The sequence below is a fragment of the Chrysochloris asiatica genome, unplaced genomic scaffold (genome assembly GCF_000296735.1).
Source record: "Chrysochloris asiatica unplaced genomic scaffold, ChrAsi1.0 scaffold00003, whole genome shotgun sequence".
Taxonomy (NCBI): Eukaryota; Metazoa; Chordata; class Mammalia; order Afrosoricida; family Chrysochloridae; genus Chrysochloris; species Chrysochloris asiatica.
In genome coordinates, this window is record NW_006408521.1 from 41,441,217 (window position 1) to 41,451,625 (window position 10,409).

Below are 10,409 nucleotides of genomic sequence, written 5' to 3' on the forward strand. Positions count from 1 at the left end.
TTTATACAGAACATCCATTGATCTTTATTTGATTTGACAAAATCTGCATTATTAAAAGACAGGTAACAAAATTTGCACTTCTATTGAATCTGACAACTTAAATTCTCTAGTCTGGAATCAGAAGTCATCAGCTGAGGGGGAGGGAAGAGTAAAAGCATCCTATGTAGACACTCCTGGCAAGGGGCACTGTGTCTGCAGGTGAGGCCCACAGTGCGCAGCGTACAAGAGAACTCGAGAGAAAGCGCAGTGAGTGAACTTACTGCGCCGAGAGCTTCCCCTTGCACAGGAGGGAAAGGTGACAAAGAGGGGAGGAATTCAAAGGTAGAGCGAGAATGGCTTCTCCATTTCAAAATGGTCATACAAATGTTTAAATCATGGCACTAGGGCACCTTGGAAGAAAAGAACACTTTAACCAGAATGGGTTCATTGCATAATTCTTTAGTAATATGTACAATTTTCAAGTAATGGAGGGGGCTTGGAGATGACTTTACTTTCAATGGGACTATCTGTTTTTCTTCTCGCCCTCTGGAGCTTGATGGGTTTCGGCATCACAGGGAAACTTCTCCACGCACTTCCGAGGGAACCATCCCCTTATTCTTGAAACACCTGAGGGAGGAAGTGAGACTGAAGTAAAGTAGTCAGGTATACATATGAATGTTACTGAGACTGAAGTCCCACTACTTCCAACTAATACAATTGTAGACTATTTTCCCCCTTTACTGTCTCTTCTGAGCACAAATTAAGGGGAACAAATTATTGTTTTTAAATGCTCCTAGTAAGTTACAAAGTGGATACCTCTCAAACCCCACTACCTGAGAAAGGGGCTAACGTGATTCAGGACAGTCCCAGACAGAGGCCAGAGGGAGGTTCCATGAGTATTCATTCACTCACAGTTGTGGTCATGAAGGGGTGTTGGTACACCACTGCACTGCAACTCTTCCTGGTAAGCAACAAGGGAGCTTCAATTAAGTCCATTTCCCCAAGAATTTTTGAAGCCCCCTCGTATCTCCCTGTAGCGTGGTGAAAGCTCTTTTTAGGCTTTTTGTAATATTTACGTTTCTAGATCAAGGTTGCCTCAGCCACCAGAAGGAGGTTAGCTTATGATTAACCTGGTGTGGTTTTAAAAGGGCATTCTGGATTACTCTTGACTTGAAAAAAGAAACAATTCTACAACTTTAGCAAAATCGAAGGCAAAATTCCAATGCTTTAGGTTTTATAATGAAGAGGCACATCCATACAAGAGGGAGCTGCTACAGTGCAGAGTGAAAACACAGGCTCTGAGGGCAGACTCTGGGTGGAGTCCAGGCTCTGCCGATTTTCAGGCTTTGGGCAAGTTGCCTGGTGTCTCTGAGCTTTCAGCTTCCTTACCAGTGCAATGGAACTGGGAAGACCGAGGTTACAGGGCTGCTGGGGACTTCAGTCCCACGAGTCAAAGCACTTACACATGTAAATATGAGCTCAGGTGTTAGCAATCATCACAGGAACCTGAAAGCTGCAAATCTTAAGAGAAATACATATGGAGTTTCTTTTCGATTCTTACTGCCTTGCCCTGCTATATCTAGCTCACTAATGCAATTGATATGTGGCTGTTCACAAAAGTGATTCTTGTAGAATTTGGAACTATTATTAGCAATCTTGCCCTTTTAACATCCATTTCCATACCTTCTATAAACGAATCGTCAAGAATTTTGTCTCCATACAACCAGTATCTGAAATATTTAAAAGATTAAAAATGAATTTCTTTTAGGCTAAATGGCCACTTTGTCATTAAAGAAGGAATCTGGCCCTTCGTGTCACTTACCGTAAGCCTCGTGTGGCTAAAATGAGCTCCCCTTTCTGTAGCCTTATGCGAGGTTCTTCCGTACAAGGGCTTGTAAAGAAGGTTTTGATTCCTTTATTCACAGGACAGCAGGCTCCACTGTAATCTTCTATGACTTTGTAGCGAACCTGTGGTTAATGACCAAAAGAACAATTTGAGGATTTACACATAATACCCAAGTTTTAAAATTTCAATTAAATTTTAGACAGTGAGTCCAAACCATCCAGTGATAAGTCACCTTCCTTTTCAGTTCCCAGCCACCCAGTCCCCTTAAGGGTACACCAAGGATTCCTCTTCTCAAGGTTTTTTACAATCCTTCATTTCAAGCACAGAGCTAAGAATGAATGAGACACAGGGCTGCGCAATAGAATCATCTGCAGCGATGGGTGCGCTTTGACTCTGCCATCCAATGTGGGACCCGTGGCTAGTGCAGCGGAGGGACTGAAGCTTTCCTTTGATTTGATTTTAGGTCATTTTAATTGAAATAGCTGCATGTGCCAGGTGGCCATCGCATTGGACAGCAGAGCTGGAGAAGATGGGTTTCATACCAATGATGTGTATTGAGGATAGTTATTTTTCTATGTTGGCAACAAAGGTTGACTAAATTCCCTCTGAATCTCCAGCCTACATTATTCAAATGAAAAGAATAGTGAAGTGGATTGCAACGTATTTCAATGAATATATATTAAGGCATTATTTAACAAAAGCCAGCCACTGGTTTCTATTCAAAGGCAATGAAAAAACACAGACAGAAATGCAGAGCCTGAGAAGAGGAAAAAGAAATAGTATTACTGTAAAATTACTTACACTTCTGACTCTCTTATCTGCTTTTTGTTTCAGCTGTTCTATCTATTTGGAAGAAATGAAAAGAAAAAATAAGGCAATTATTAAACTATTGCAAAACACTGCCTTTCCTCACCTACTGTGAAGGACAAGACAAGCTCCCAATATTCTAACATTTCAAATTGTTAAAGGACCCATGTTTCTTAGCATAGATAGGAGCTCCTATGCCCAAGAACCTGAGGCTGAGAGTGGCACTTTCTTCCCAGTACCCACTCTAGTGTCTCATCTGTGTATATTCAGAGAACACCCACTGTGGCCCAGGACGAGGGAGACAGGCTCTGTCCTGATGCAGCCTCCAGGGGAGTGGCTGAGGCGAAGACTCTGGGATTCAGACATGGCAGACTGAGCGCACACTTGTTACAAATGAGTCTTGAGTAAAGTCAATATTACAAGTCACTTCATTGATTCAGCGACTGATCTATTAGCAGTCGTACAATATCAGACACAGTAGGGAAAACAAAGAAGGCACATGGTCCCTGTTCTAGAACCTTGTCATTAAAGACATGCTATAATAATTGTATCAAAGCATAAGACTTCATGCTGTAGTATATGACTAAGCATCAAATTCAGATGAATCAAGTTGGTAGGCTGCACTTTATGAAAGAAGTGGGATGGGAATGGTGTTCATTGCAGACAGAATAGAGGTCATGGGACAGAAATAAACCAGGCAATCATGTGACAATGAATGGTGCCAGACTAGTCTGGTTGGAAAGGAGTCCTGTTAGAAAGCAAAGTGGAAGTAGTTTCCAGCCATATTTTATATAAGTAAGCAAAGGAATCAGGAGTTTCTCTCACAGGCCTGGAGAGTTAAGGAGCAATGTAAATGAGATAAGGAATGGTTTATGTTACTAGATTTAGTCTGTCATCTGGACATGCTAGGAGTTAACTGGGAAGACAGGGAGACATAACGGAAGGTCTAGCTGAAAACAAGACTCACTGTTAAGCTGTACTGGTGACAGCCTGCTCTTATTGGCCACTCCAGTCCATCTCCTTCAGGGACTCCTGACCACGTAAATACCTGTTTAAAGTTCTTCCATCTACTTCCCAAATCATAAGGAAAAAGAAACACTTCATCCAGCTGATAATACTGAATTCGATCTTTAGCCTGTGGGTATCAGATAAATGCAAATGCCTTAATGCCTTGGTCTTAAGTGGCTGTAATTGATCATACTTACTCCCAATTTATTTCATAAGAATACTTCCTCCTTGTTATAATATTAGTGTACAGCGAAGAGATGGACACGTTTATCACAATACCAACCTTGTATGTCATCATCCAGAAAATGTCTGACAGAGCTTAATAGAAATAATGTTGAAAACTCTTATTAAGATTGCTAACTTTACTCCAGAGAGTAAACTCTTCGATGCTCCTGTTATTTGGAAGTACAAGAGTCAACGATGGGCTGTTGGTAATAAGCAGCTGTAAGGAAAAGCTAAGGTTTACCCAGAGTACAAGTGCTCCCTGTACACTGAACGCCACGGCTGTGTGCTGGGTAGCGGGGATACACGGGGACACAGAAAGCAGAGGGGTGACAGGTGTGTTCAGAAGACCTTTTTCCATTTTCCAAACATTATCACACATGTGTGCAGGAGTCCTGGTGGCGCTGCAGGATAAGCACTGGACCGTAAGGTTGGTGGTTTGAACTCGCCAGCTGTTCCTTGGGAACCCTGTACTTGGTTGCTATGAGGTGGACAACACTTAACAACAACAAATATTCAGGTTGCATATACGATGTTCTAGGCATTGAAACTGCTAGTAAAGGAAATAAATTGGTTTCAAATTTCTTAAGTTCCACTGACACCTAGTGGTAGAAAGATAAATTATTTTTTCCTATGCAACATGTGGAGTCCTGGTGTGGCACTGTAGGATAAGCACTGAACCATAAGGTCGGTTTGAACCAGATGACTTGACTAATCTGGTGGTGGTGTTGTTATGTGCCATGGAAACCCTGCATAGGGTTTCCGAGGCTGTAAATCTTTACGGGAGCAGAAACCTCATCGTTCTCTCGTGGAACAGCTGGTAGTTTCAAACTGCTGACCTTACAGCTTGCAGCCCAATTCGTAACTACTACGCTACCAGAGCTCCTTTGACTAATCTGGTAGTAAAGTTGTTTTTTGAAGTTGAGAACAAAAATGCCCCATTGCCAGAATTTCCTGAACACCCTTTCCAAGAAGAGCAATGTTAAACAACTTTATAAAATAGTACCCATTAAGGATATTAGGAGTCTTTGTGGGATATTTCCCATACCTGATCTTCAGAAATACTACAAATCAAACCCTTGCCATTATCTTGGTCATCTCATTGAGCATGAAGGCCCTGGAAGTCTATTAGCTGAACTGAAATCAAAGGGCTGGGTAGATACTCTTGTTGGTGGACAAAAGGAAGGAGCCCAAGGTTTTATGTTTTTTTATCATTAATGTGGACTTGACTGAGGAAGGATTACTACATGTTGAAGATATAATTTTACACATATTTCCATACATTCAGAAGTTACATGCAGAAGGACCTCAAGAGCGCACAGCCTTGGATGCTGCTGCGTTCAGATTTAAAGACAGAGAAAGGCCCCGGGATTGCACACGTCAGATAGCAGGAATACTGCAATTGTATCCTCTAGAAGAAGTCCTCACAGCTCACTGCTTGCTGGAAGAATTTCGACCTGATTTCATAGAGATGGTTCTCAATAAGCTCAAACCAGACCATGTTCGGGTTGCAGTCATTTCCAAACCGCAAGGTCGGAGGTTCAAACTCACCAGCCGCTCCTTGGAAACCCATACAGGGTCACTATGTGTGGGAACCAACTCGATGGCACTTAGTAACAACATGCAACATGTAAGGAGCTTTGGTAGCATGGTGGACTACCAGCTGGGCTGCTAGCCGCAAGGTCCGCAGTTGGAAACTACTAGTCTCTCTTTATGGGGCTTTCTGCTCCCATAAAGATTTATAGCCCCAGAAACCCTAGACCCCAGACAGGGTTGCTTTGAGTTGGAACCGACTCCATGGCACAACCATCACCACCACCATACAACATGCACAAACTTAGATACCCAGGTGAAATCTGTTGTATAAACCTTCAGTTTGATAATTTCTACAAATCTCACAGAATTTTTTTTTACTTAGCAAAAGAATGCCAATTTAAAATAACTACTAGATTTCACATGACATTTATAAACATTTTACATTAGCAAAACAAAAAAAGTTAATGAATGTTAACATCTTATTATCAGAGGACAATATTTTGGTGAAAAGTTTCCTGCAGGTATTAAGATATATTAACTATTTATAAACAGCATTCTCAAGCGGTAACATGTATGGGCCTATTTAATTATCTAATTCCATCCACACCCAGGCAGGAAAGGTTAGACTTTCTTTTCCCTTTTCACAAAACAGGAGCTTTGAGGTCTAAGGTAGTCAGTCTCAGCGAACAGAAAAGTACATTCTATTTATAATGCACAGCTGATAAGGGTGAGAGTGGTTTACAGAAATGACTTTAACATGGTCTTAGCCTAAGAGGAGCGCTCAGTGAAGGGGGGCGGAGATTCTCCCATCATTACATGGACGGGAAAAGATATCAGGCACAAAGAGAACGAAGAGTCTTCTAGACAGAAGGAACAAGTACAAAGGTACAGAAGCACAAAGTGAACTGCTTGGTAATACTTGGTGTGGAGGTTGTGAGGCCTAGGAAACCTTACATGATGTCTAAAGTACTAAGACAGACTTGAATGCAGCTCGGTAGGATGGAGGTTGCTTCTCACACCAGTCGCCTTCTCCTCCAGGCTGAGAGCACATGTGGCAATAGGCCTCCCCAGTAACTCAGGCTTTGTGAGGAGTAGATTTCTGCAGCAGTTGTATGAAACTGGGGATGGCACAAAACGCAGCATATGAACAACTCAAGGGAGTCATTTGATAGCCAAGTTTTCCCTTGGAGACAGTTCGGTTGAGTGACTAATTTAGGCTGATTGACTAATTAATACTTTTTTTTTTTAAAGATTCAGTAACAAATTATTAAAATTTACCTTCTCTTCAATCCATGATTCAATAGAAGTTTTGTTTCTGAGAATTATTTTCATCTGGAAATTAAATGAGAGAGAGCAAAACTGAGTAATGTGACTTCGGTTCATTTAATATCATCACCTCACAAGAACCCAAAGAGATGGCTTGTTGCTCCATCCCCTAACGGGGAAACACAGCGAGGATGCAGTGAAGCTGGGGCCACTGGTGCAGGCCCGCCGGACCACTGCTCCCGGTCACGGCACGACAGCACAGCTCTCAAGTCTGAACCGACTCTTTTCATCAAAAATCATGTCTCACGTAATATTTCTGAACCAGGTTTTGAGAGTAGTAACGCAACAATGATATAACATAATTAGTACTTACGTGCATTTTCCGATTTCTAATCTCTTCTAATTTGAATGAACTATTTTTGAGTTTGTGACTCATCTATTACAAACAGCAGTGACTCTATTACAAGCCAGCAGCCCAGCATTCCTGATGAGGAGAGTTTTGCGTTTCCCTGGAAGCTCTCTGCGCCTTAGAAGTGACAGTGCACACAGACTAACAGGAACAGTAGTAACAGCCCGAGACAAGGAGTCCTCCTCAGATTCCAAAGGCCTAGCACAATGGCTGGCCCACAGCAGACTGTCAATCAGTGGAGGAATGAATGGAGTGAAGGACTGAGTCAAAAGAAGTGCTTTTGGTCCTTTCAGAGTCAGATCCTCCTCTGTGTTCTCATGTTATGGTTGGTAAGTGGCGTCAAGCTGGTTCCAACTCATAGCAACCATGCATAAGGTTTCTGAGGCTGTAAACCTTTATGGAAGGAGCTCTGGTAGCATAGTGGTTACAAGTCAGGCTGCTAACCTCAACATCAGCAGTTCAAAACTACCAGCCATTCCATGGGAGCAAGATGAGGCTTTCTGTTCCTGTAAAGATGTACAGCCTCAGAAACCCTATACAGGGTTGCTATGAGTCAGAACTGACTCCACGGCACATAACCACCACCACCACAAAACCTTTGTGGGAGCAGAAAGCCTCATCTTTCTCCCATGGAGAGGCTAGTGGGCTTGAACTCCCAAACATGTGGTTCAGAGTCCGGTCCTCATCCTACCGAGCCACAGCACTTTACAACCCCTTCATCACATACAAGGAGCCCTTCAAACACACCAGCAGCTCCATGAGAGCAAGATGTGGCAACCTCTCTAAGGTGTACAGCCTTCGATGATGTACAGCCTCAGAGACCCTACCAGGCAGGTCTACTCTGTCCAAGACGGTTGCTCTGAGTTAGAAGTCAGCTTCATCGATACTTAACGGTTTCTGTATACTAACTCAGATATGAATAACTAATTACTTGTTGTTAAGTGCCCTTGAGTCAGTTCCGACTCATAGCAACCTACATAGAGTTTCCAAGGAGCAGTGGGGAAGTTTGAACTGCCCACCTTGTGGTTTGCAGTCCAGTGCTGATGCTACAGTGCCACACCAGGAGTCCACTGTCTGGGAATACTGATGAGTTACCTAAAGGCAAGACCCTCTTGGGTTTCATTCCTGAAGCCTCAGTCAACAGCAGAGGAATCGTCCTTGGGTAGTACTGAATCCCATCTAGATGGTAGGGTTTCTATGGAGAGTCAGTGAGATGATAATATATGCCAAGGACTAACACAATAGTCAAAAAATACTAGCTGAATAGATAACTGTGTCACCTTGAGTAAGTTATTGAGCCTTTCTGAAAGTTAATTAGGAAAACAATCATGCCTCTATTACCTTTTTGGGGTGTTGATACGAAGATCAAGAGAAATGATACACAAGGGTGTTCTCAATTTTAAGGTACTATCTAACTCTTTGTTGTTGCTGTTAAGTGCTATTGAGTCAGTTTCTGACTGATAACGATCTCATATACAGTTTCCGAGGAGCAGTTGGTGGGTTCTGAACTGCCAACCTGTCCACTAGCAGCCCAGTGCTTATCCTACAATGCTACACCAGGACTGTTACTACACTATCTAACTCTGGTGGTGGTGGTGGTATGCCATGGAGTCAGTTCCAACTTACAGCGACCCGTATAGGGTTTCCGAGGCTGTAAATCTTTACAGGAGCAGAAATCTTCATCTTTCTTCCACAGAACAGCTGGTAGTTTCGAACTGTTGACCTCATAACTAGCAGCCCGACTTGTAACCGCTACGCTACCGGAGCTCCTTAAATCAGTTCTTTACTATCTCACTGTAAATCAACATTTAAAAATTAAATCAATTACCTACAAATTCTGGCAAAATTACTTTAATTATCCATCTAGTACAGAGAAGATGACATTAAATTATGCAGATGGGCTAAGCAAAGTCATTTCCATTTCATACTGCATGTTTACACACAGCCTTTGTTTCTCATTACAATCAGCCCTGGTCACATGACTGTTTTTGGCTAGAGGTAATGCGAGCCATACCTGGATAAAAAACAGCATTCCAACAGCTATGGTTGTTCCGATAGCTAATCCCAAGGCAAACAAGGTGGCGGCAAAGGCAGCTAATCCAAAAGGAACAATTGGAAGTGGGTCCCTCCGGGCTGCGCTCATGTCGATCTTGACCGTGTTCCACCCAAAGGACAGCTGCGGATGACAACACAACTGCGGTACTTGGTTATGATCAGGCTTGTACACAGTCTTAAAAGACTGAGGATTGTTGCCAACATTTACAAATCAGAAGATTTCACAAACACACATACATCTCACAGATTTTTAGATTTCTCTCGAGTAACTGGAAGATCTAGTATCATGGGGCCTAATGCAATTTCTTGAAGACCATCAAACACCAAACTCTGGATGAAGGTATCATCTCCGTGAAGCATGCGCCTGCCACTGTCAAAGTTCCCTTAAGCCTGTACTCTTTACTTACCTTCTGGGCTTTTCCAGGGACTTGAATTTGTGACCTGTGAACTTTGTCACATGACCACTTGCCCTTAAGTCAACTTGTTCCCTTGCTGGTTTAATCTGCTTACATTCTAGGGCATGGGTCTTCTCCACAGTCACCTTCCAGGGTGCTGCAGTTAGAAATGGACAAACAGAACTACAACGGGCCACATGTGGTGGACGGAAAGAGAATGCCCTGGTGGGGTCATTGTCGCCTTCAGTGTTCTTCCCTCTAACTCTTCTTACAACAGCTACGAATGTGGAAATCTAATTAATTCCATAACTGTACACTGTTGCTAAGTGACATCGAGTTAGCTCCGACAACTCCTAGCGACCCTGGACAGGGTTTCCCAAGGAGCGACTGGTGGCTCTGAAAGGCCCACCTTGTGGTTAGTAGGCCAGTGCTCCGTAATTGTATGAGGGAGCTTCAAAAAGTGCATGGAAAAATGGAAGTAAAAGATAAAAAGTTTCTACAAACTTTTTGAAGCCCTTTTGAATATTTTATACACACACACTCTTGTAAACATGTACAGTCTCAGAATCCCTAAGCAGTTCTTTGTGTACTGCAGGATTGTTCTGAGTAGGAATCAATTTCAAGGGAGTGGGTTTGGTTTCCTAAATATATATACATATATATATATACATGTATCTACACACACACACACAGATATATATATATATATATAGCCAGAGAATCCAACATTAATCCTAGAAAAATCTGCTTTGCAATCAATTCATCAAAGCTGCAGTAAGTATGCTTTTCCTGTCCTGTCAGAGCTATTTGCTTATTTAGAAGGAGAAAATAAGCAGACAAATAAGAAGGGCTAAATAACATTCTGCTATTTATTTGCAAATATGTA

General features: G+C 42.4%; 1 protein-coding gene across 2 annotated transcripts in view; it reads right to left on the minus strand.

Moving 5' to 3' along the window:
- ZDHHC6 (zinc finger, DHHC-type containing 6) overlaps positions 1-10,409 on the minus strand; it is a 15,027-nt gene continuing 4,618 nt past the window's right edge. The window contains exons 4-10 of one of the 2 annotated variants that reach the window (XM_006831343.1): positions 9,088-9,249; positions 6,677-6,730; positions 3,600-3,767; positions 2,627-2,668; positions 1,802-1,947; positions 1,663-1,709; positions 1-606 (exon numbers count right to left, since the gene is read on the minus strand). In XM_006831343.1, the coding sequence (XP_006831406.1) occupies positions 503-606; positions 1,663-1,709; positions 1,802-1,947; positions 2,627-2,668; positions 3,600-3,767; positions 6,677-6,730; positions 9,088-9,249 (723 nt within the window). In that variant the 3' untranslated portion in view covers positions 1-502. The remainder of the gene's footprint in view (positions 607-1,662; positions 1,710-1,801; positions 1,948-2,626; positions 2,669-3,599; positions 3,768-6,676; positions 6,731-9,087; positions 9,250-10,409) is intronic. The other variant, XM_006831344.1, reaches the window with a different exon arrangement.